General features: G+C 43.1%; 1 protein-coding gene across 1 annotated transcript in view; it reads left to right on the top strand.

The window, feature by feature from the left end:
* HBP1 (HMG-box transcription factor 1) overlaps positions 1-27,343 on the top strand; it is a 41,540-nt gene that overhangs the window by 7,371 nt on the left and 6,826 nt on the right. The window contains exons 2-9 of the mRNA XM_075342566.1: positions 3,807-3,990; positions 5,544-5,778; positions 9,097-9,229; positions 11,496-11,607; positions 13,164-13,276; positions 13,642-13,795; positions 20,057-20,201; positions 20,641-20,958. Coding sequence (XP_075198681.1) covers positions 3,807-3,990; positions 5,544-5,778; positions 9,097-9,229; positions 11,496-11,607; positions 13,164-13,276; positions 13,642-13,795; positions 20,057-20,201; positions 20,641-20,958 — 1,394 coding nt within the window. The remainder of the gene's footprint in view (positions 1-3,806; positions 3,991-5,543; positions 5,779-9,096; positions 9,230-11,495; positions 11,608-13,163; positions 13,277-13,641; positions 13,796-20,056; positions 20,202-20,640; positions 20,959-27,343) is intronic.

The raw sequence follows: 27,343 nt of genomic DNA, 5'->3' as shown, positions 1-27,343 counted from the left end.
AGTCAGCTCACAATGAACGATGGTCTGTCTATAGCGGGCTTTACACGCTATGATATCGTTAATGATTTATCGTCGGGGTCACGGTGTTTGTGACGCACATCCGGCTTCATTAACGAGATCGCAGTGTGTAACACTTAAGAGCGATCTTAAACGATCGCAAAAGAGGGCAAAATAGTTTGCTGCGGAGAGGTCGTCCTGAAACAAAAAAAACGTTTTCAGGATGTTAGCGATGTTGTTCCTCGTTCCTGCGGCAGCACACATCGCTGTGTGTGACACCGCAGGAGCGAGGAATATCTCCTTACCTGCCTCCACCGGCTATCCAGAAAGAAGGAGGTGGGCGGGATGTTTATGTCCCGCCGATCTCCGCCCCTCCGCTTCTATTGGACGCCTGCCGTGTGACGCCGCACGACCCGCCCCCTTAGGAAGGAGGCGGGGTGCCGGCCAGAGTGACATCGCAGGGCAGGTAAGTCCATGTGACGGGGGTAAGCGAGGTTGTGCGAGATGGGCAGCAATTTGCCTGTGTCGCACAACCGACGGGGGCGGGTACGATCGCTTGCGATCTCGCTAGCGAGATGGCAGCGTGTAAAGCTCGCTAAAGAGTTTGTAACTCTTATCTTTTGCTCCTCTCAGTTGATTGATGATCACATTAAAATATGATGTGTAGGGACACAAGGAGCCTGCAAAAGCCAATGGTGCAAAATGCTTATTGAAGCCCCGATGCAAAAATTATGTTTAGCCTAAAATACTTTAAGCAGATTGCAAAAAACCCCCCAGAAGGTGGCCAACCCTATTAAGTTCCGTATTTCTATATCTACGCCTCTACCTCTTTATTTATGCTCCATGTGCTTTGTAAACTTAGCAAGAAATTCAGCAACAATGAGACTATCAACAATAACAGCCAAACTGGAAACTGTCAATGAGGATAGTTTGTAAACCATATCAGATAAGACGGATATAATATATATATAATATTTTTTATTATATATATATATATATATATATATATATTTATTTAAACCAGAGCATTGGAACCTTTTTAAATAGAAAGTGTCCTTTTCTCTCCAGAAATAGGCAGCTCATGCCCAGAGCTTACTAACTTATCTTAAGGGTATTGTGGTTTCACAAAGGTATTAACTAAATAATGAAGGTTTCCAATATCCTTCTATATCATTCATTTAGTTTCCAACATCTGTACTTGCTGTCATCCAAGAGTAACCTTGGTTGCTTACTCCTAGTAGATAGGCAATCCTCTGTGTGACGGACAGACATTTGCTGTCATCCCCATGTTCAGGGTGGTTGGTAATCTGATTCTCAGTTGCGGAGGTATGGAGGGAGTGGCATGACAATGTCTGAATACATAGTCTATTAATATCCTCATTGTGGAGCCGTCCCGTAGCCTGTAATACAGCATGTCCCAAACATGACAGCTGCCCTTTGTTGTCAGCTGCATACTCCTACAGTCCTACTCATCGTTATTGGCATCAATGACGTTTTAGTACATAATGCAGACTGAAAAAAATGAATCAAGTGAAGCAGCTTTTTTTATAGAGCGCTTGAATTAAATACTAAAGAGCAAATGATAAACAATTTAAAACAATGGGCTGGATAGAAAAACCTAAGTCTTGCTGTGACACTGGCATTGGCACCCTTTACATTAAATTTTAAACAGATGGATTGTATGGAAACACATTTTAACTTACCTGTGGTAAATCACAAATGAGAATCACCTGTGATAAATTGTCGGTGCCCATGTGACATGAACGAGCCAATGAATGATGACTTCAGTGTTTTCCAAAGCCACAGGGTAGGCCCTGTTCCTTTGTCACAACAGAACTGACATTAGCAAACACAAGACTTGCAAAAGGTATAAAGGCGATCTCATTACACACCAATTTTAATAAGAATTAGAGAATTCAAACTGCTAATAGACCGAAAACTGATTACTCTAAAAACAATTTTTATTTATAATCAGTTTTCGGTCTATAAAGGCGATCTCCAAAGATCTTGGTATCCCAGTTTCAACAGTGATCAATGTTACTAAAAAGCATGGAACCGTCAAGAATCTCCCTGAACAAGGAGGAAAGAGGAAAATTGAAAAAACAAAAGGAAAAGATCTGGCTCTGAAAATGAACTCATTTAATGCATATTAAAAATACAAACCGTGAAGATGCCTAGTTCTGGTTTACATGTTTTGAGTAACGCCTCTTAATCATAACCTTGATCAAACATGGTAGACAAGGTTTAAAAACACAAGAGGAAAATTCACAAGAGCCGTATTCAAAGATTGGTGTGAAGCAGAGCTTTATGGGCGAAGGCTAAGGAAAAAAGCATTGCTGAAGAAAAGAAATAAAAAAGAACAACTGTTGCCAAAGAGCACCTTGACGAACCACAATTCTTCTGTGAAAATATTCTGTGGACAGATGAAATAAAAATTGACCTTTTTGGCAATGCAAAGCAACGGTTTGTTTACAGATGGCGCAATGAAGATAATACTGAAAAGAATATCCTACCAACAGTTAAACATGGTGGAGGATCCATAATGTTGTGGGGTTGCTTTGCTGCGTCTGGTACTGGGGACATTGACCATGTCACAGGAATCATGAAATCAGAGAATTGTCAATAGGTTTTAGAGCGAAATGTCCTACCCAGTGTAAGAAAACTTGGTTTGAGTCAAAGATCATCGGTCCTACATTAACAGCAAGACAATGACCCAAAGCACACATCCCAAAGTACACAGGAATGGCTGAGACAGGAAATAATGGACTGTTTTAAAATGACCAGCAATGAGTCCTGACTAAAGATGAGTGAACCTTTTGTAAGTTTGTTTCGCTAGCCACAATTGAACTGAACCTCCACTTGTCTGAACTTGTCCGAGCCTGGTTCAAAAACACTGATTGGCATTTTGAGTCTCTGCCCACATACAGGCAGTCATAAGTAGATCATTTCCAGGAGAGAGTAAGTGGGCTTTTTCAAAAATTTTTTTGGTGTTGTTGCACACTACATGTGATTGTTACCCCCAGTGTAGCTGTTCAAACACTGCAAGCGGCTCACACAGGGCTGAGCACCGAGCATACCTGAGCACAGCGCTGGTCGCGCAAGTGAAGTTCCCACGTAAAGCATCCGAAGCCGAACTCTGTTATATTAAGTTAGTGTTCGGTTTGAAAACCGAAACCCGGGTTTGTACCTCTTTACTCCTGACCTCAATCCCATTGAAAATCTTTGTGTTCAGTTAAAATCTGCTATTTTGAAAAAGAACCCTGCAAACATTCAAGAGCTTAAACAAACTGCACAGGAAAAGTGGGAGAAAATACCAGCTGAGAAGTGAAAGAACCTTAGATGGCTACAAGCAGCGTTTAGAGGCTGTCATCAATGCGAAAGGGTGTGCAACCAAGTATTAATTAGGGGGGCCTTTATTGCTGCACATGCAGTTTATTCTGTTTCATATAAGTTGACAATGTTTTATTGTTGTATTATTTTGGATTACGAATTAAAAAATCATTAGGATACAACTTTGGTAAAATATCCATTTATTTCTGAAGATATTGCACAGTCTATGAAAAAATGAAGGGGTGCCAATAATGGTGAGGAGCTCTGTATATAATCTATCAGTGTGTCTGTCCTTTCAGATGTGCAATGTTGTGTCATAGTCTTGTGTGTACTTCTTTGTAAGTTAACGCCAGGGAAGATGCAATGCAGAATATAAAAGCACTATACAGTCTGTGCCAATGCAGAAGCATCATTTGGACTTCACATCAATAAAGTACATCTGGTTAACTCTTCTGTTTTCTTGTCTCTGCTCTTTTTAGTTTAAGTGCTATAATATGGTGTGGGAAGTAAAGACTAAGGACATGCCCAATACTGTACAGAAAGTCCAGTTGGTAATGGACAACAGGCCTACAGCAATGAATGAATCCCTGGAAGGGCTGAAGTGTGACGAACGACTCCCATCTTCTCCAGGATACGAGTCTTCTGATGACCACATGGAACTTGGTATGAGGTTTCCTATGTATGAACGGGTCTTTATTAAAAAGCTGTGTGTGATATGAGTCATTGAAGTTTCCATGTAGCTTATAGAACATATGTTGTCATGATTTCCCAGGATATATTCCTCTAGGTATTTCATTTACTCATCAGAGTTTCCACTTACATCAATGGACAGCTGAGTAATTTCCTTGGGATATACATTGTAATGTTTCCTTTTTCCCTGCAATAAACAAGCACTGAATGTTAGGCTATGTGCGCACGTAGCGTTCTGTCCCTGCAGAAATTTCTGCAGCGATTTGAACACCACACGTGCGCTTCAAATCGCTGCAGAAAGAGTCCGTAATGGAAAAAAAAAGCCGATTCCATGCGCTCTGAGTGCAGCCCCTACCATAGACAGAGCAGGAGCTGCATGCAGAGCGCAGGAAAGAAGTGACATGTCACTTCTTAGAATGCGCGCTTCTGGCAGCAGTTGAAGCGCTGCGCTCTAAGATGCCACGTGCGCACGTCTCCTGCATAATCTTCATAGATTGTGCTGGGGACGCAGGACGCATGCAGTTACACTGCGGTGCAGATCGCAGCGTAACTGCATGCAAATACATAACGTGCGCACACATAGCCTTAGGTTTCTCTGCTGGTAACAATAGGTTGGGTGGGTCCTAGCAATGGAACCCGCTAATCAGCATATCACTGGGGACCTATGAAAGAAAAGGGTCAAAGTGACCGACTGTCTTTTACATATTTCGACTTAAAGGGAACCTGTCAGTTGATTTATGCTGCCCATACCACAGGCAGCGGGAATCTGAGCCTGGCTGCATGATTGCAGGCAGGTATTTTTTCCTCAAACGCATTGGTATTTCAGAAAAACTGTATTTGGAAGACAAAGTAATATAATGAATGAGTAGAGTAGTCTGGGGATTCTTCCTGCACCACTCCAAGTGATTGACAGGACTTTCCCTGCGTGTACATAGCAAGAGACCTGTCAATCAACTACAACTGGGCGGGAAGAAGCCAAATTTATTCAATTAATCCCTAAACCAATCTTCAAGCTATGCTGAAACACCAGAGCATTGAAGAGACAAACAATGCCTGGCTGCAATCCACAGATTCCCTTTAACTGAAAGGTTAAATCTAGACTAAAGCGTTCATTGAACTAATCTGGTAAAACATGTTCTAAATGCTGGTTTTCCTATGGTGTTCACTCATTGAACACCACTGCATACCCTAGAAATCTTCCCACTGTTTGCCACTCTCCATAGCGTCTGTGCTCCACCAACATTACTCAGTTAGTGCAAGGTACTTGCATCTTATACCCAAGGAGACCATACTGTTTGGCTACTGGGCATTCCTTGTGACTGCAGCTGATGTATACAGTTGATCAGTTGCCAATATTCAGCACTTCAAGTTTGCTGAGCTTATTATGAATTTTTTTTTATTATGTGTACCAAGTGATGAAGTGTCTAGTTACTCAAAAGTTTTCATTTGTGGGAAAGTATCCTTCTCTAATGACTTTATAGTTATGTGCTTGTGCGTTTAGCTAAACTTTGACTCCTTCTTTATAGATGACCTTCCAGAATTACAGGCGGTTCACACTGACTCCACATCATCACCAGACATTTTCCACCTTGATGCAAATGTCTCCCATCAGGAATATACAGTGCCTTCATGGAGTCAAAATACCTCAAATATGTCAGAAAGTGCCTATTCATGCGGAAACGAGATGAACTGGTTAACTGAGCTGGCCAATATCGCAACGAGTCCACAAAGCCCTTTAATGCAATGTTCATTCTATAATAGGTAAGACCTTTACTCAGTCTTGTCTATTCTATTAGGCATCTAAATTCCCCTCCATATATATACAACCCTAGATCATTGGGATATTTGAGAGTCTGGTTGATTCAATTCCATTTTTCTGTGTAGTTAACACGGGGGAATGTCTAACTCAGTTTTTAATAGTTTTTAATTTCTCCATTAAATGGTTTACTGCCTAACTGTATATGTCGAAAAATCCTATTACCGTATTTTTCGTTTTATAAGATGCACCCTAAATTCAGAGCAAAAAAAAAGTGAAGAAAAAAAAAAAAAGGGATCCGTCTTGTAATCCGGTGGTGTCTTACAGGAAGAGGCAGTAGCGGTGCTGGAGGAGTCACAGTGGGCAGGGGCGATGGGTGTCCCAGAAACTGTAGGCTGTGCTGGTGCTGCTGCAGCAGCGGAGGATGAGGTGGAGGCTCAGGCTGCTGTGGTTGTGCAGCTGCTGTGGTGGCTGCGCGCGGTGAGGACTTAAAAGAAATGGCATTCAGAGTCAGGGCAGATTGAGCTCTAAGCTCAATGACAAGCCGAGATCTCCTCTGCACATGCACCACCTCCGGGCGCCATTTTCCTGAAGTCCGCTGGAGGGAGATCAATGGGCCGGAGCCGGCGCTTGCGCAGATGAGAGCTTGAGCCGAGAGCTCCATCTGCACACGCGCAAACTCCAGGCAGCATTATTTGAAGTCCTCACCGCCCGACCCGCAGCACTATTCCAGCTGCCGGAGACCCCGCGCAGACACCGCACAGTCACTGCAGCCGACGGAGACCTGGCACAGCTGCTGCAGACACTGCTCAGCCGCCGGAGATCCCTGCACAGCACCTCAGCATTCCTCCGGCCTCTTGCGACCTTTCTCCACCACTCCGGTAAACTATATTCAGATAAGACGCACCCCTCACTCACTTTCCTCCCAAATTTTTGGGAGGAAAAGTGCGTCTTATAATCCGAAAAATACGGTAACTTGGGAATAACAGTGAAAGAAAAGCCTGGTTAGAGTTGAAAGACCTGAAAAAGCAAGTTTACGTGGGCAGATAACTAACTAACAATATAATCTAGATAATTGACATTTGGTTAAGGCCCTTTTACATGGGTTGATGCGGAGTATGGGGACATATTATTGTTGCATATTTTAGCAGTACATCCCATTATTACAATGATTTTTAGGTCTGCATTAGCAATGTAATCTTCCACAAACTCATTTTGCTTGTAAGGCCATGTGCACACGTTGAGTATTTGAGGGGTTTTCTACCTCAATATTTGTAGTCAAAACCAGGAGTGGGTGATAAATACTGAAGTGGTGATGTGTTTCTATTATACTTTTCCTGTGATTGTTCCGCTCCTGGTTTAGGCTACAAATACTGAGGTAAAAAGCTCCCCAAATATTTAGTGTGCAAATGGCCGAAGTTAATTAATTGCTGCAATGTTTTAACTCTACATTCATTGAGAACACTTATAGGTCCGTATCAAATGGCTTTCGTAGCAAAGCACTCCTATTGTACTAAAAATACTAAAACTTGTTAGCCAACTCATGTTTGACAGATCCTTCTCCTTTACCCCAAGTGGGTTTTCCAATAATACACTTCACAGAGTGAATTAGATTTTTGACAGTACTTTTGGACTATATGACTTTAATGTTAGAAATGCAATTTCTGTTATTTAACTCCTTTTATATTGTATATATAATAGGTGAAATAAGTACTGATCAGGTCAAGTTTTCAAGTAAATATATTTCTAAAGTTACTATTAACATGAAATTCTTACCAGACAACAATAATAACCCATCCAAAGACAGACACAGGCAAAGAAATGAAACTGTAGATGTCCATAAATTTAGTAATGTGTAATAATGACAATTGGCATGGGAAAAAGTATAGAACACATGCAGAAACCATGAAAAAAGCCATGTTAAGTCATGAAAACAGTTGAAATCTATCAGTAATTAGAAAGCAATCCTGCCATTTGCTGAAAAATATCACTTGGTTGTACTGATGGCCTATAAAAAGGTTTATTACCAAGGTGCCACACAAAAAACATCTCATGATTGGTAAAACCAGTAAGCTGTCTCAAGACCTTCGTAACCTTGTTGTTGCAAAACATACTGATTGCATTGGTTACAGAAGAATTTCTAAACTGCTGAAGGTTCCAGTGAGCACTGTTGGGGCCATAATCCAGAAATGGAAAGAACATAATTTCACCATAAACCGAACATGACCAGGTGCTGCCCACAAGATTTCAGATACGAGAGTGAAAAGAATTTAGAAGGGTTGTCCAAGAGCCAAGGACCACCTATGGAGAGCTGCAAAAAGATCATGAATGAGCAGGTAGAGTTGTTTCAAATTAACCAATAAGTAATGCACTCAACATTCATGACCTGTATGTACGCTGACCATGCAAGACTCCATTGCTGAATAAAAAGCATGTTCAACCGAGTTTAAAGTTTGTTCAACATTTAGACAAGCCTGTGAAATAGTGTTAGAAAATAATCTGGTCAGATAAGACCAAAATTGAACTCTTTGGATGCCATAATACACACCATATTTGGAGGCCAAAAAGGCCACTGCATATTACCCCAAAACACCAGACCAATAAGTGAAGTTTGGAGGTAGGAACATTATGGTGTGGGGCTCTTTTTCAGGATACGGCACTAGCAAACCTTATCTGCTTAAAGGAAGGATGAATGGACTTATGTACTAAGACAACCTTGATAAAATAAATCTGCTGCTATCTACCAGGATGACGAAAATGTAACGAGGGTGGACATTTTAGCAAGACAATGATCCCAAGCACACATCCAGGGAAGACCCTCAATTGGTTTCAGATAAAGAAAATAAAGCTGCTACAATGGCCCAACCAATCACCTGACTGAATCCAATAGAACATTTATGGAAGTAACTAAAGGTCAGAATTCATAGAAGGAGCCCACAGAACTTTCAAGATTTGAAGAGTGTTTGTGTGGAAGAATGACACAAAATCACACATGAGCAATGCAGGTGACTAGATTCTCCATACAGGAGATGTCTTGAGGCTGTCATCACTAACAAAGGGTCCTGTACAAAGTATTAAAAACATTCAGTAAGTGTTTCTAATACTTCCCTGTCTCATTATTCATTATTAAACATAAATTAATTTTTGGCCATCTATGGTTTAATTTCTTTGCCTGTGTGGATTGGACAGGCTGTTACAGACATCTGGTTAGTTATATTTGCTTAGAAAATTGATGACGTGTTCAATACTTATTTTACCCGGCCATATGTTTGCGCCGTCACTCCTTGCATTACTTGTGTTATGTGGCTCATTCTTTATTGTAGATCGTCACCTGTTCACATAATAGCTACCAGCAAAAGTTTACATTCCTATGCCCGCCCTCCACCAGTATCCATGGAAGATGAGCCAAATGTATCCAAAAGTCCTTGGAAAGAAGCACCAGTAAGACATGAACGAGTGAGTTGTCTGTTTATTGTAAGGATTAATTTGTATACTTTATTAAATTTTAAGGGGTTTACAATAACAAGGGAGGGGGTAATTGAAGTATTTAAAATGCATTCTTAAAAATATTGTTGAAAGAACAAAGAAGGGGAAGGGAAGAAAGGGTAGGCTAAAAGTGAATGGGGAAGGGGGTATTGGAGGGGAAGTGGGAATGGAAGGAGTTAGGGAATATAAAGGGGGAGGAGAAAGGGAAGAAGGAAGACGTTGAGGCAATTCGTTAAGTTTCAAGTAATGATTAATTTGATCTGGTTAAAAGTGTGGCATTATGCCAATGTATGTAAAGCGCTATGGAATTAATAGCGCTATATAAATGAATAAATTATTACTATTATTATTATCTTGTAACATCCTGAGCTGGCACCAGATATTTTTTTCTTGTTTTAACCCCTGTAAGTATATTTGTTCTGAAAATGTCACCTTCAATTTTCTCATGGCTATTTTTCAAAGACACATTTTCCTTTAACATAGCAAAAGCCATTCTTCGGTGGTGTGCATGCTGTAAGATATAAACCATAACTGGCAAAGGAGTACAATAGAATAGACTGGGTCACCACCATAAAGAATGAAATACAGATGGGGTGCACCAAAATACTGAAGATAGCAGTCATGGATGCTACACCATGCAGACAAGAGAATACATTAGAGAAGAAAAAAGGCTCCGCATGTAAACATGTGCACACCAGGAATTAAATATAACAATAAACCTTAAAATGAGACTTTATTAAGTGCCAATCACAGCAAAAATAAAACATTTAAAATGACACGAAGCAGTTTCATTCTTGTAAGAATTCCACTGTCATATAAACCATGGCAGCATTAAAGCGACCTGCCACATTTATCATGTATGGTCACCCAACCTGGTGCCTTCTATTTTTCCTGCTGCGTCCTTTTTCCAGGTCTCCTGTAACCAAGATGTTGTCTGAACCACGTGTTTAGAAAAGCTAGGGAAGGTGTGGTCTAGGCTAGTTTCACACATCTGGCATTTCACCAGATCCGGTACACTCCAGTACAGTGTTATACAGTACCATGGCATCGCAGAAACCTCCGGTCACATGCTGTCATGTGACCGGAGCATGTGACTGGAGTTTGCCGCAATGCCATTGTAAAGTATTAAACACTGTACTGGAGTGTGCCAGATCTGGCAATCCGGAGAAATGCCGGATATGTGAAACCTAGACATCTTGGCTGCAGGAGGGCAGAAACACTGGTCCCATTAAAGGAGGTAGCTCCAAAACGCTAAGGACACTGATCATGGACACATAACCTAAAGGATCAACTTGTTCTTCACTCCTGTGGTTGGCTGCAGTACACTTAAGGGTGCTTTGCACCCTGCAACATCGCTATCGATGTCGAGCACGATAGTACCCGCCCCCATCGTTCGTGCGACATTTGGTGCTCACTGCCATAGCAAACATTATCGCTACGGCAGTGTCACACGCACATACATTGTCAGCGACGTCGCTGTGATCGCCGAACAATCCCTCCCTCAAGGGGAGGTGCATTCGGCGTCACAGCGAGTCACTGCGGCGTCACTAAGCGGCCGGCCAATAGAAGCAGAGGGGCGGAGATGAGCGGGACGTAACATCCCGCCCACCTCCTTCCTTCCTCATTGCTGGTGGACGCAGGTAAGGAGATGTTCGTTGCTCCCGCTGTGTCACACATAGCAATGTGTGCTGCCGCAAGAACGAAGGACCATATTGTATCTGTGGCAGCAGCTATATTAAGGAAAGAAGCGACGTGTCAACGATCACCGTGTTTGAACGATTTTGCGATCGTTGATCGTCGCTCCTTGGTGTCACACGCTGCAATGTCGCTACTGGCGCCGGATGTGCGTCACTAACGACGTGACCCCGACGATATATCGGTAGCGATGTTGCAGCGTATAAAGCACCCTTTACAGTATGTGATTCCAAATAAAGTCTTTAGATTGCTCCACCTATATAACATAGTGCCGTTGAGATGCACTTCTTTAACTAATGTACACAGATATTGACACAATATTTATAGGGAAGAAACGAAGCTGAGAACCCATTTACAATATAGTATTCATAACAGTAAACTGATGTAATAATGTGACACTAGTAAGTAATATAAGTTAAGTTATATAATATATAGTATAAGTAATATGTCTAATCCTTACAATAGACATAACCAATTTTAAGCTATTACACATACTCAATATGGCCTTTATACAATATGAAATTATTAATATTTTTTTCAGGCCAACAGTGAGTCAGAATCTGGTATTTTTTGCATGTCATCGTTTTCGGATGATGATGATTTGGGCTGGTGTCATTCATGGCCTCATACCATTTGGCACTGTTTTTTAAAAGGTAAGTAAGACCACAAAGAAAAAAGTGTGATAGAATATGATAAAGTATCATTTGTTACTTGTTAATACACTGCCCGGCCATTTACAGGCAGCCTTTTATGAAACTATGTCATTCTGTACCTTGGAGTGTTCCGGCCCACCTAATCAGTTCCTATATTCCTTATTGGGTTTTATTTTATGTAAATTTAGGCACAGAGCGTCTACTCATTGAAGGGAACCTGTCACCTTGGAAAATGCTATTTACCTGCAGATATAGGGTTAATTTACAGGTAAATAGTGTTACAATGCTGCCTGGCCGCCTTAGTGAAAGGGAAACTACCGGAAGAAAATGAACCTTTCTTTACTAGAGCTGGTGACTTTCAGTCATGGGGCATACACAGAGTGGCTACAGTCAGGACTCACAGCACAGTTCACTATACTGTGAGTGGCAGCTGTAATGTTGCCTGGTACATTTACAGCTTGCTCTGCAGATACACATTACAGAGCAAGCAGTCAAAGTTTCGGAATGTGCTCACAGCCGCCGCTCACAGCATAGTGATCTGTGACTGTAACTGGTCTGTACACGCCACTATGACTGAAAGCTGGCAGCTCCAAGAAAATAAGTTCATTTTCTCTCGGTTGCAGCACTTTCAGCATGGCGACCGGGCAGCATTGTAACGTAATTTATCTGCAGATTAATCCCACATAAAGGGAACCGATCATGTAAAGACACGCTATTAGCATGCTGATATGTGGTTAACTGCAGGTTAGTAGTGTTCTGGCACCGTTCAGAGCTGGCTATCAGTCAGTGCTGGTGGCGCTGTCACAGTTGCTGCTCACTATACATAGAGCAGTGACCGGACCCCTATGACTGAAAGCCCAAGGCTGCTGGGAAGAAAAAAGATAATTTTCTCCTGGCAGCGGGGCTGCGGCCACACGGCGTCAGAACACTTGTAACCTGCAGATTAACACCATATCTGCAGAGTAATAGCGTTTTTTTTACATGAGGGGTTCCCTGTAAGCTGGACTTACATTAACTATTCTGTTTGGTGGTGTTAGGGGAACACATGTTGTTTGCTTATACTTCTTTTTGTCGTTTTAGAATATGATTTGGAGAGGTAAACGTAATGTGTAGAATTCATAGCAGTTATCCATTTCAGATAACATAGGAAACCATCATGCCATCTATGATGCTGCTGTGGCCTGTAGGTGACATGTTCTGTTATCAGCTACTCCTCACCACAGAGCACTTGGACTATAGTATATGTAAAATTCAGCCCTTAGCTGCCAATTAGACTAATCAGCCCATTATGTGCACATTTGCCAAGTGTAATTATTTGGAGAGATGCACTAGACAATCAAGTAATCACTATCAAGTACAACTACCGCTTGATTGAACCATCGCTGCCTCCATTTTGCCCTACTTAGCCAAATGAGAACATCACCAACATGGGGTTATAATGAATGTAAACTAGCAGTACCAGAATATCTCCACATGTGGCCCTGTGTATATATAGCCTTCATGGCCTTCTTCATTCTGCAGGGGCTGACATTTCTCTCCTCTTGAATCTTATTCAGGCACACGTCTGTGTTTTCATAAAGGACGCAAGAAAGTATGGCAGGACGTAGAAGACTTCTCAAAAAGTGTCCGCTGTAGATCTGAGCACGATGCCACCATTGGCTCCCAGAAGGTAGATTTTATGTATAATGCACTATTAGATGTGCTTATTACATTCAGCCTTATATTATTTTTCTTTGTGAATTTGAGTGTAAAGTCTTATACTATTATATGAAGACGTTCGGTCATTTATCCAGTCAGCCACTATGAGAAAGCGGTCTATCCTCAGTATCTATAAGAGAAATGTATCTTCACAATGTCTATAAAGTGCTGTGAAACGTGTGCTACTATAAAAGCGAGTACAACAAATACATTTTCCAGCTGCCATTTACAGCACACAAGGAGCATGGGGAAGGAGCTTATCACCCACTCCCATGTTCATTGAATGCACAGTGTGTTGGTGTGGTTTTCTGACATGTCGTTTTGTACCATTTCTAGGGTTATGGATCAGATGGTTTGAAATTGATTTCTCACGAGGAGAGTGTGTTTGGTGGTGACTCTGTCCTCCAGCTGACATTTGACCCAGGTACACAAGAAGGCTTGCTTACTGCAGAGTGCAAATTGGATCACCCCTTCTATGTAAAAAATAAAGGTAAGGCTACTGTGAATCACTCATTATTGTTGGCACACCACATCCGGCAGATGTCACCTTCTGCTACTCAAAACCTTACTAACGGGTGTCCCTCTGACCTGCTTTTATATGCCCATTGCATCCTATAATAATAATAATAATTTTTATTTATGTAGCGCCAACATATTCCGCAGCGCTTTACAATTCAGAGGGGACATGTACAGACAATATGAGACATTACAAAATAACAAAATTCAGATACCAAGAGGAGCGAGGGCCCTGCTCGTAAGCTTACAGTCTATGAGGGAATAGGGGAGGCACAGAAGGGGAATGGGGGGAGAAAAGCTTGTTATATATGGTCCAGCCATCGATTTAATAGGGTATTCAAAAGCAGCTGCATGGACCAGTCGCCAGCCAGAATTTACACAAGTACAGAGTGTAAAAAAGTACATGAAGGGGAATGGAATCAGAAGATACAGGCGACAGGAATTAGAAGTACATTTTATGAAGGGCAGAAAGGGACTAGATTAGATCAGGGCAGTGAGTTGATAGGCTAGTCTAAGGAAATGTGTTTTTTAGGGCCCACTTAAAGGTGTGGATGTCGGGAATTTATTGGATTGTTCCCTATACAAGTAGATAAAGTGCTAATTTAGGCCCAATTCAGACTATACTATCATAACGTAGCCTAGTCATGTACACAAATTGCAGAGCAATGGTCAAGCTGCACATGTGCCACTCTGCATGCTTCTCAAACAAGTGCAGGAGCTACCTGACATTTAATAGCACTAGCCTGGACCTTAATTCAAACCAAAGAATTGTATGGTGTGATCAGGGGTGTAATGACCGCAGTCGCAGAGGTCACCATGTCGATCGGGTCTGGCAGGCTTAGGGGCCCGGCACCCGCCCTGTAGAGAAGCAGCCTGCTCATCTCAGTGAGAGAGGCGCTATCCTGTTCGGTGGCAAACCATGCGGCCACTATGGGGCGTGTGAGTCAGGGAGGCCCAGTGTCAGCGGCGGCACCGGGCCCCCTTCCCTCCTCGCCCGTGATGAAAGCTGGAGTGGAGCGCTCCGCTCCATGCTTCATCATTCTCCCCCTGTGCCTGCGCTCGACGTCTCAGTGCAGCAGAGCGTGGTGACGTCACTTCTGTCCTCCTGCTGTGCTAAGATTGCAGATCGCAGCATGCAAGACGGGAGGACGCTCTGACTGGAGCAGCAGGGGAACGAGGAGAGGTGAGTATTTTTTTTTTTAATCAGGGAGTACACGAGGGCCAGAGGCCTATAGGAGTGCATTACTATGGGGAGATAAGGTATGCACACCAGTGACTATGTAAGGGGAATACATGTAATAGCAGAAACTGCTGTGTGAATACTGACATGAAAAATTCAATAGCTATATGTAAGAATGAAATGTGAAAAATGGAACCTGCATTACTGCCATGAATATATGAATAAAGAGAAATTTAGCTACTGAATTGATCAATGCAATAGAGCCCCAACACTACGCCAAAGTATTTCTCTACGTTGGGGTCCCTAGCTTGTGTGTGTCCTCTCATGCAGTTAAAAAACTTACCGTGTATGGGAAGCTGAGACCCAGGCTATATATACGATGTGGATTGGCAATAGGTGTGTATGGGGAGGGTTCACAAACGAAAAACTACTAACAAATAAGAAATAACGTTTGGAACTCCATTCTATGTCTGAACTGGGTGCAAAAACCTAAAAAAAACATCACTATGGGGAGATAAGGTATGCACACCAGTGACTATGTAAGGGGAATACATGTAATAGCAGAAACTGCTGTGTGAATACTGACATGAAAAATTCAATAGCTATATGTAAGAATGAAATGTGAAAAATGGAACCTGCATTACTGCCATGAATATATGAATAAAAAGAAATTTAGCTACTCAATTGATCAATGCAATAGAGCCCCAACACTACGCCAAAGTATTTCTCTACGTTGGGGTCCCTAGCTTGTGTGTGTCCTCTCATGCAGTTAAAAAACTTACCGTGTATGGGAAGTTGAGACCCAGGCTATATATACGATGTGGATTGGCAATAGGTGTGTATGGGGAGGGTTCACAAACGAAAAACTACTAACAAATAAGAAATAACGTTTGGAACTCCATTCTATGTCTGAACTGGGTGCAAAAACCTAAAAAAACATCACTATGGGGAGATAAGGTATGCACACCAGTGACTATGTAAGGGGAATACATGTAATAGCAGAAACTGCTGTGTGAATTTCTCTACGTTGGGGTCCCTAGCTTGTGTGTGTCCTTTGTGTGTTTTTTAACTGCATGAGAGGACACACACAAGCTAGGGACCCCAACGTAGAGAAATACTTTGGCGTAGTGTTGGGGCTCTATTGCATTGATCAATTCAGTAGCTAAATTTCTCTTTATTCATATGTTCATGGCAGTAATGCAGGTTCCATTTTTCACATTTCATTCTTACATATAGCTATTGAATTTTTCATGTCAGTATTCACACAGCAGTTTCTGCTATTACATGTATTCCCCTTACATAGTCACTGGTGTGCATACCTTATCTCCCCATAGTGATTTTTTTTAGGTTTTTGCACCCAGTTCAGACATAGAATGGAGTTCCAAACGTTATTTCTTATTTATTTATAGGAGTGCATTATACATGGAGGTCTATTGGGCTGCATAATACAATATGAAGGACACCTTATACATGGAATATAGGGGTGCATTATACATGGAGGTCTATGGGGCTGCATAATACAACGAGGACACCTTATACATGGACTGTAGGGTGTGCATTATACATGGAGGTCTACGAGGCTGCATAATACAATATAAAGGACACCTGATACATGGACTATAGGGGTGCATTATACATGGAGGACTATGGGACTGCATAATACTATATGAAGGTTTTTGGAGATGCATTATAACACATATAGGACTAATGGGGGCTGTATTATACTATATGGAGGACTATGGGTGATAATTTATACATGGACTATGGGGCTGCATTATAAAATATGGTTAATTATGTGGTGCAGTATAATATATAGATGACTTTGGGGTGCATTATAATATATGGAGAAGTATGGGGTGAATTATAATACATGGAGGACAATAGGAGGCTCTTTCCCTCAGCACCCAGCTTTCCCAAGCTCTGATATAAAGCTGTATAGCAAAGTATGGGAAAGCTGGGTGCTGAGCACAAGATGAATATCAGAACATAAGAAGCTGGGTGCTGATAAAGGGATTTCAGATCATGGGAAACCTGGGTGCTGAGGGAAAGAGCGAAGTGTCGGCATCATTATCCCATACCCCTAGTGTCTGTATGTGGCTCACCTCGAGTAAGGCTGCTTTCACATCAGTGTTTTTTCGACGGAAGTAAAAAAAACTGCAAATGCTTGTGACCGGATCCTTGACAAGTGCGTTGTGACTTCAATGTATTTTCAATGGAATCCTGTTAAAATGCATTTACATGCGTCATATACTGGATCCGTTGGTTTGCGTTTTTTTACCTTGTTTCTAAAACGCTGCTTGTAGCGTTTTTGAGCTGCGTCTAAATAGTGCATGTCACCAGATCCTGACTGTACCGCACGCAACAGCATGTGAATGGTGGTATGCTAATAGAAAGGATCCTGTTTGCCCTACTGAGCATGCCCAGAAGCCAGCCTGGCATAATCACAGAGTGTCTCTCTCTTTCTCCCCCCCCCCATCAGGTTGAGTTCCACTGACTCCCGATCATATGACTCCAGTGCCCGCCCATAAACTGCAAGTGAAAGGATCCTGTAAAATTACACTTGCATTTGCATTTGCATGTGTTCAACACTAAATCAACAGGATTCAGTCATATGCGGTTTGTGTTTTTTTGACGGTCGTCAAAAAAGGCTGATGTGAAAGCAGACTAATGAGTATAATGGAAGTCAATGATTGGCCAGTTCGGCTCTCCACCCATATACAGCTAACTACAGGGCATTTCCAGAGGAGGGTGGGGTTTTTCTTTTTTGCTTTTTTACACACTACATCAGAAAATGTTGTTTTAACTCCAGTGAGAGCCATTCAGAGACTGCAAACGGCTGCCCCTGTGGTGCCTGCACATCATGCAGTGAAGGAAGCCTGTGCTTTGTGGTTATTATTTCACAGACGACAAATCCAAGCACCCGCGATACTCTCCTGAACTCCGCGAGTACCCGAGCACCCTGATGCTTGATTGAGTATCAGGCAGTGTCAAGCACACTCGCTCATCAGTAGTAGTCATTCAATAACTAATGTTAGGCTGCTTTCACACTACGTCTTTTTAACATGCGTCCTGAACGTTTTTTTGCTGCAAAAGCGGATCCTGCTTTTACAGCAAAAAACGCATGCAAACGCATGTGTTACTTTGCAGGATCCTGTCACTGGATGTTTAGGGGCGGGCATTGGAGTCATGTGATCGGGAGTGATGGGAACTAAACGTGCCAGACTGGGAGCCGGCATCTGACAGCTGCGAGGCTCGTAACCAAGGTAAACATCGGGTATACTTGCTTGGAAACCCGATATTTACTTTGGTTATAAGCGTCTGCAGCTGCTAGGAGCCTGGCTCCCTGCACACGTTACCAACGTAAACATCGGGTAACTAAGAGAAGTGGTTACCCGATATTTACCTTGGTTACGAGTGTCCGCAGCTCTCAGGTGGGAGAGAGAGACAGGAGAGGGAGGGGGAGAGACAGAGAGAGAGGGGGAGAGACAGGGAGGAGAGAGATAGACTGATCACGGAGCCTGGCTTCTGTGCATGCTCAGTAGAGCAAGCAGGATCCTGCCTATCAGCACGCCAGCGTTCACATGCGTTTGTGTGCTGTTTAGTCAGGATCCAGCAATTTGCAGAAGTTGGACGCAGCTCAAAAACGCTACAAGTAGCGTTTTTGAAAGATGTTAAAAAACTGCAAGTCGCTGGATCCTCACTATAACGCACGCAAACGCAGGTGAACGCATGTTAACGGGAGTCCATTGCAAATGCATTGAAATGAAAACGCATTTGCACTGGATCCGCTTCTGCGTTAAAAAAACGTTCAGGACGCATGTTAAAAAGACGTAGTGTGAAAGCAGCCTTATTGGGGCATTTTTATCCTCATGTGTCTTGTCCTTTCAGAAAACGTTACAGCAAGTTTCCATATTATCACAGTTAGGATTATAATGATAGCTAACACCTCTATACACATCTGATAACACAGGATCCAACAATCACTCACAATAGGTGATGTCGTAGCAGATCTTGCCCCTCCCCATCTCCTTCACAATGACCTTTTACATACTCATTAAGCACTTCAGTACAAGAGATAGGGTCCAGATCTGACCATTGTGGCTATCTGCGTGTGTTGTTTCATGAAACTAAAGAAAGTTAAGCCCCATCACATTTAACGACTTACCAGTGATCCCGAAAATGATGCGACCTGATAAAGATCGCTGGTACGTCGCTGGGAGATCGCTGGTGAGATGTCACACAGTCAGACCTTACCAATGATGCAGTAACGATAAGCGACCTGTATAGGAGGTCATTTTTAGGTGTCAAACACAGCGATGTGTCCTGCCCAGTAGGACATCGCCTTTGAAGAAAATGGTCCGGACCCTTCGGCAACGACTAGCGATCTCACAGCAGGGGCCTGATCGCTGGTAGGTGTCACACATGACAAGATCGTTGCTGCGTCACAGAAACGGTGACTCAGCAACGATCTTATTAGCGATCTCGTTGTGTGTGACGGGACCTTTAGTGTTAAAAAGCAAAGGTAGCCAATGTGAAAATGGCAAAATTTTCTTTAAATGCCATTTAAAAAGAAAAGAAAAACCCCCCACACAAACCTAGACATCAGCACTGGAATGATGGGGGATCTATTAGAGTTATGCATGCCTACAATTCCTGTTAGGCTGGAGTCACACTTGCGTGTGACTTATGCGAGTATTGGATCACACTGCCCGGACCGGCTGGCTTCCTTTCTACCAGGAGCTGCTCCGTTGTATTTATTTGTATGTTGCTGACCCGCTCCTGTCAGGAGAGCTGCGGCCGGACTGGGCAATGCGATTCAATACTCACACGAGTACTTGCATGTGACCCCGGCCTTAAGCTCTCACACAGCTCTTTTAAGGTAATTGGCAATGAAAGCAACCTACTGTATGTATGCTAGTAATGTTGGTGAAGAAGAAAGTATTGAGGTCATTGTAAGATTTCAGGATCAGTGACCCCCCCCACCCCAAATAATTTTTAAAGCAGAGTCTTTTCTGAGTGTAATCCAGGAAAGTAATATGACTGTTTTATTTCTAGGCTGGTCATCATTTTACCCAAGTCTAACAGTGGTTCAGCATGGAATTCCCTGCTACGAGATGCACGTTGGTGATTTATGCCTACCTCCAGGACATCCTGATGCCATAAATTTTGATGATTCTGGTGTTTTTGATACATTTAAAAGGTAATCTTAACTCAACTTCTTTGTGTGTGTGTGTGTGTGTCTCTATTAAACAGAATCTGTCAGCAGGTTTTTGGTCTGTAACCCGAGTTTAGCATAATGTAGGGTCTGAGAGCCCGATTCCAGCAGTGTCCCTTTGGCTGAGTTCACATGTCCAGTATCCAGGTGATGCAGAGCTCAGCATTCTGAACACTGCTAGATCTGCAGCAGAGAAAAAACAGTGATTGTATCAAAATGACAGCAAGCAAATCAGTAAGTGACAAATTATTGGAATCAGGGTCTCAGCCCCTTCATCATGCTGCCCTCAGATTACATAGCAAAAGCCTGCTGACAGACTCTCTTTAATAAAGGGCATGGGCTTTGTTCTAGTTGCAATTGAATGGACGTGACTGATTGTATATTGTGGCATATATAACATATTTTTCTATTGTTTTGATTGCAGTTATGATTTCACACCAATGGATTCCTCTGCTGTGTATGTGTTAAGCAGTATGGCACGTCAGCGCCGGGCTTCCTTATCCAATGGTGGTGCAAGCAGCCCAGATTCGGAGAGATCGGATTACAGCAAGGACTGTGTATCTCCACAGACTTCTTACACTGCATTATACAATAAAACTGGCAGGAGTCACAGCTCAGGGACTGCAAACTCTGTGATGGCCACATCTCCCAATAAGTGCAAAAGACCAATGAACGCCTTCATGCTTTTTGCCAAAAAATATAGAGTTGAATACACACAGATGTACCCAGGAAAAGACAACCGGTAATTTGATAAGTGATCGCTATACCTACAGAATGGAGGTGCATGTGTTTAATGCAGAAGGTTGCTATCAGGCAGTACATATTGGCCATGCAACGCAGAGATGTGCTAGACCGTAGTGAGGAAGCCATAGTAATAAGCGTTCCTGCTGTGATAGAAGCTGTTTTTTATTTATTTCTAAAACTAAAAGTCTTGGAAGTCGTCTACATGGCTGCTTTTATGGAAGTAAATTAGGAAGACTAAAGGGTGCTTTACACGCTGCGACATCGCTAGCGATTGCTAGCGATGTCGAGCGCGATAGCACCCGCCCGTGCGACATTTGGTGCTCGCTGCCGTAGCGAACATTATCGCTTCGGCAGTGTCACATGCACATACCTGTTCTGCGACGTCGCTGTGACCGCCGAACAATCCCTCCTTCAAGGGAGAGGTGCGTTCGGCGTCATAGCGACGTCACAAAGCAGCCGGCCAATAGAAGCGGAGGGGCGGAGATGAGCGGGATGTAACATCCCGCCCACCCCTTCCTTCCGCATTGCCGGTGAACGGAGGTAAGGAGATGTTCGTCGTTCCTGCAGTGTCACACATAGCGATGTGTGATGCCGCAGGAACGACGAACAACATCGTACCTGTGGCAGCAGCGATATTAAGGAAAGGAGCGACGTGTCAACGATCACTGTTTTTGAACGATTTTGCGATCGTTGATTGTCGCGCCTTGGTGTCACACACAGCAAGTAATATTGGACAAATGGAATGTGATAAAAAAAAAAAAAAATCGCATTCCAATCGGATCAATTTCACTCTGTCAGACAGTTCCCATCTGCAATTTTTTTCTCAGCCCTAATTGGAACTAGAAAACAATTGCAGCATGCTACAAGTGTCATCAAGAAGTTTCGGATCACTTGCACCCATACAAGTCTATGGGTGAGAGAGACACATCGGACTGCACTGGGATGACATCGGAGTGCAATACGGTATATGCATCAACTGCCAATGGAGAAGATGGAGAAATCACTCTTTCCCTCTCCTTTGCAGCTGTAATCAGATCAGACCAATGTCACATGACATTCAGCTCACACTCGTAGCAGAGCAGGAGCCGCGAGGGTAATAATAAGCATATTACATCCGATGCCTGTGACCCCAGTCTTAGGTTGCAGAGACTTCTATAGGAAACCGGGGATCATCGCGCTAGTCACCATTCAATCCAAAGAATTATTATTCCAAGTCATTTATTTGGGAACATTAACAAAGTCTACGCGTTTCAGGGGTCTCTGCCCCCTTCCTCAGGACAATGTAAAAATAATGACACAGGAGATCTTTTTTATTTTTACATTGTCCTGAGGAAGGGGGCAGAGACCCCTGAAACGCGTAGACTTTGTTAATGTTCCCAAATAAATGACTTGGAATAATAATTCTTTGGATTGACTGGTGACTAGCGCGGCGATGATCCCCGATTTGCTATAGAAGTCTCTGCATCCATTTTACGGGTCCACAGCTGTCTCCTCCAGCGTTATGCTTCAATAGGTGTTGTGACTTCTCACAACATCTATAGGTGAGTGCACCCTATTAATCCTTTCACTGTTTTTATCAGTTAAGACCCTATGTGCCTTTTCTTTCTTCCACAGTCCTTGATTCCCAGTCTTAGGTTGAAAATCTGCAGTTTTTGCTACATGGGGACTTCTCCTTAACCCCTTACCTACTCACTCTGGAGTTGAGCTAGCTCTGCTTGTTGCCATTTAACTGCTGCTGTGAATAAAAAAAGCTATGGGACTTTGAAACATAAACCCATATTCTTTTTGCGAAGTTTAGAAGTTTTTAAAATCAAGAAATATGCAAATCATCTCTTCATAGAGAAAGAGGACTTGAATTCTGGTGCCACCTATTGGAAGTAGCAATCCTAAAAGTCAATATCTACCCTTTTAACGAGCCTCGTCATATGACTTAAGCTGGTGTCACACACAGCGACAACGACAACGACGTCGCTGCTACGTCACCATTTTCTGTGACGTTGCAGCGACGTCCCGTCGCTGTCGCTGTGTGTGACATCCAGCAACGACCTGGCCCCTGCTGTGAGGTCGCCGGTCGTTGCTGAATGTCCAGCTTCATTTTTTGGTCGTCACTCTCCCGCTGTGACACACACATCGCTGTGTGTGACAGCGAGAGAGCGACGAAATGAAGCGAGCAGGGAGCAGGAGCCGGCACTGGCAGCTGCGGTAAGCTGTAACCAGCGTAAACATCGGGTAACCAAGGGAAGACCTTTCCCTGGTTACCCGATATTTACCTTCGTTACCAGCCTCCGCTCTTGCTGCCAGTGCCGGCTCCTGCTCTGTACACATGTGGCTGCAGTACGCATCGGGTAATTAACCCGATGTATACTGTAGCAAGGAGCCAGCGCTAAGCAGTGCGCGCGGCTCCCTGCTCTCTGCACTGTGACATGTAGCTGCAGCACACATCGGGTTAATTAACCCGATGTGTACTTTACCTAGGAGAGCAAGGAGCCAGCGCTAAGCAGTGCGCGCGGCTCCCTGCTCCCTGCACTGTGACATGTAGCTGCAGCACACATCGGGTTAATTAACCCGATGTGTACTTTACCTAGGAGAGCAAGGAGCCAGCGCTAAGCAGTGCGCGCGGCTCCCTGCTCTCTGCACTGTGACATGTAGCTGCAGCACACATCGGGTTAATTAACCCGATGTATACTGTAGCAAGGAGAGCAAGGAGCCAGCGCTAAGCAGTGCGCGCGGCTCCCTGCTCTCTGCACTGTGACGTAGCTGCAGCACACATCGGGTTAATTAACCCGATGTGTACTTTACCTAGGAGAGCAAGGAGCCAGCGCTAAGCAGTGCGCGCGGCTCCCTGCTCCCTACACTGTGACATGTAACTGCAGCACACATCGGGTTAATTAACCCGATGTATACTGTAGCAAGGAGAGCAAGGAGCCAGCGCTAAGCAGTGCGCGCGGCTCCCTGCTCTCTGCACTGTGACATGTAGCTGCAGCACACATCGGGTTAATTAACCCGATGTATACTGTAGCAAGGAGAGCAAGGAGCCAGCGCTAAGCAGTGCGCGCGGCTCCCTACTCTCTGCACTGTGACGTAGCTGCAGCACACATCGGGTTAATTAACCCGATGTGTACTGTACCTAGGAGAGCAAGGAGCCAGCGCTAAGCGCGGCTCCCTGCTCTCTGCACATGTAGCACAGCGACGTTATGATCGCTGCTTCTGCTGTGTTTGACAGCTAAGCAGCGATCATAACAGCGACTTACAAGGTCGCTGTTACGTCACCGAAAATGGTGACGTAACAGCGACGTCGTTGTCGCTGTCGCTTAGTGTGAACCCAGCTTTAGGCTATAAGTCAAATCAGAATCTCAATTTACAGATATGGTGTTTCGGGGTATTTCCCCTCGTCAGGTCAAAGTATACTTTTTGAGCACTACTGAATCTCAATTTATAGATGCTGTGTCTTGGGGTGTTGCCCTTCATTAGCTCAAATGCACTGACAAGGGGCAACACTCTGAAACACAGTGTTTGCAAATTGAGATTTTGGTTTAGCTTATATCCTAAGTCATATGGAGGGTCTCGTTGCAGGGTGGATATTGACTTTTAGGATTGCTACTTCCAATAGGTGGCGCTAGAGTTTGTCCTCTTCCTCTCTAAAGAGGCTATTTGCATATTTAATTTCCCAGAGGAGCATTGCATGGCCTTTAAGTCTCCTTACACTGGCATGTCATTCTCCACAAGGAGGGAAAAAAAAATAGAAATTTGCTATTGCCTTAATCATACTTACCTGGCTAGTCTTGCTACATGTTCATTTTTATCTTACACTGAATGCTGTAAAAACAAAACTCAACATTTTTTTTTCATTAACCATTTCACTCCATTTAAAATTGTTGTCCTGTTTCCAGTAAATACATTGTAAAGTAAAAGTGTCATTCAAAGATACAATTTATCAAGCCAAAAATAAGCTTTATTGATTTAAAAAAAAAAAAGTTATGGCTCTTGAAGGGAAGGACAAAAATTAGAGGGCAAAACCAAAAATTGGACTAGTAAGAGGTTAAAACTCTCTGGTAAAAATGGTCTTGGATGGCTGGTCCTCTTACAGAGCAGGCGGATGCCCCACAAAGGTCTGCTGACAGATGCCTCTCTAGGCCACGTATTATCCAATCTATGTATACATACAGTCATAGCCACGTTCTGAGACCAACACAAAGTTTTGTTTTTCGGTTTGTCACTTCAGTGTTTTCAGTACTTTGTCAGACGTTTCTATAGTTACTGACATTTCATACGTTTTATACTTTTATTGACAACTACATCATGACTTAAAGTGAGCCCACTCCCTTGGATGAAAGCCACCCCACACATAAATGGTGTCAGGATGCCTTCTTGTTGGCATCTCACAGAAAATCATGGTAGTGCTCACCTTTTCGTCTCTGGTCAGTTTTCCAGATTTCCCAAACAATGTGAAGGGGCTTCATGAGAGAGAATGATCTTGCAGGAAGTGCAGGGATTGGACTGCAGAGGACTATGGTAAAGTTATTACCTCTGATGAAGCCCATTTAGACTATTTGGGACATTTGCAATAATGGTTGTCCAGAAAAAAAAAAGGTGAGGACCATGAGTCCTCCTGTATTGTGCGAATGGTAAAGCATCCTGTGACTAATCAGGTGTGGGATGCCTCTCATCCATGAAGTCGGCTCACTCACAATATTGCCTAAGAACACTGCCATGAGTAACGAATGGCATATAAACATTTTCAGTGCAACTTTTTCCAACCAACCAGAAGCAATTTAGTAATGAACGATGCTTTTTCCAGCATAATGGAGACCATGTCACAAGGGAAAAGTGATAACTAAGGCTGCTTTAACACTACGTTTTTTTAACATGCGTCATGAACGTTTTTTTGAGTGGATCCTGTTTTTACAAAGAAAAACGCATGCAAACGCATGTGTTATTTTGCAGGATCCTGCCACTTGAAGTTTATGGGTGGGCATTGAAGACGTGATCGGGAGTGAGGGGAACTGAACGTGATAGACTGGGAGCCGGCATCTGACAGCTGCAGACGCTGGTAACCAAGGTAAACATCGGGTAACTAAGCGAAGTGCTTTGCTTGGTTACCCAATATTTACCTTGGTTACAAGCGTCCGTAGCTGCTAGGAGCCGGGCTTCCTGCTCCCTGCACATGTAACCAAGGTAAACATCGGGTAACTAAGCGAAGTGCTTTGCTTGGTTACCCGATATTTACCTTGGTTATGAGCGTCCGCCGCTCTCAGGCGGGGAAGAGAGAGAGGAGAGGGAGGGGGAGAGAGAGACTGATCACGCCAGGCTGGTTTCTGGGCATGCTCAGTAGAGCAAGCAGGATCCTGTCTATCAGCATGCCAGCGTTCACTTGCGTTTGCGTGCAGTATAGTCAGGATCCAGTGAAAAACAGTATTTGGACGCAGCTCAAAAATGGTACAAGTAGCGTTTTTGAAAAAAGTTGAACTGCAAGTCGCTGGATCCTCACTATCGCAAACGCATGTGAACGCATGTTGACGCGAGTCCATTGCAAATACATTGAAATGAAAACGCATTTGCAATGGATCCGTCTTTGCGTTAAAAAAATGTTCATGACGCATGTTAAAAAAACGTAGTGTGAAAGCAGCTTAAGTATCATGGTGAACAAAACATTGAAATGCTGGATCTATGGCCAGGAGAATCCCCAGATCTCAATCACTTTGAGAACCTGTGGTCAGTGCACAAAAAGGTCATGAACAACCAAAACACTGCAGTTGTGATAAACTCCAAGCACTGACAAGACAAGAATAGGCTGTCATCAGCCAGAAGCTGATATGCCGAATGCCAGGGCCAATTGCAGAAGTCTTGGAAAATAAGTCAACATTGTAAATATTTAGTATTTGCATACTATTTGTGTATTTGTCAATGAAAGATTAATAAATTCTGCAGTGTTTATAATTGTACTTTGGGAGCCATAGAAACCTCTAATCTTGGGGTTGTCTCCATTTTCCAAGACCTGCAATGTTTTCAGTTTTCGGTTGATGGAGCCATGTGATGGCTTATTTTTTGTGGAGCAGGGAACGTTTTTATTGATAGTATTTTGGGATAGATATGGGGTTTTTTTGTGGCATTACAGCGACCAAAAAAATTAATTTTGGTGTTCTTGAATTTTCTTTGTTTACAGTTCTTATTGAACATGTTAATGTTTATACTTTGACTCTACTTTTCTGAACATGGGGATACCACATGTGTATTTTTTAAATGTTATTATCTTTATTTTTAATGGGGCGATTTAATGGGGGTGTGTTTTGATTTTTTTTTTTCTTATTTTTGAAATCCTTATTTTTATTGTTTTGAAGAATCCCCTTAGGGGACTCTAACCTGCTATTGTCTGACCGCTTGTG

This window comes from Anomaloglossus baeobatrachus, chromosome 4 (assembly GCF_048569485.1).
Source record: "Anomaloglossus baeobatrachus isolate aAnoBae1 chromosome 4, aAnoBae1.hap1, whole genome shotgun sequence".
NCBI classification, from domain to species: domain Eukaryota; kingdom Metazoa; phylum Chordata; class Amphibia; order Anura; family Aromobatidae; genus Anomaloglossus; species Anomaloglossus baeobatrachus.
The sequence above is the reverse complement of the archived record's forward strand: the minus strand, read 5'-3'. Positions and strand labels throughout refer to the sequence as shown.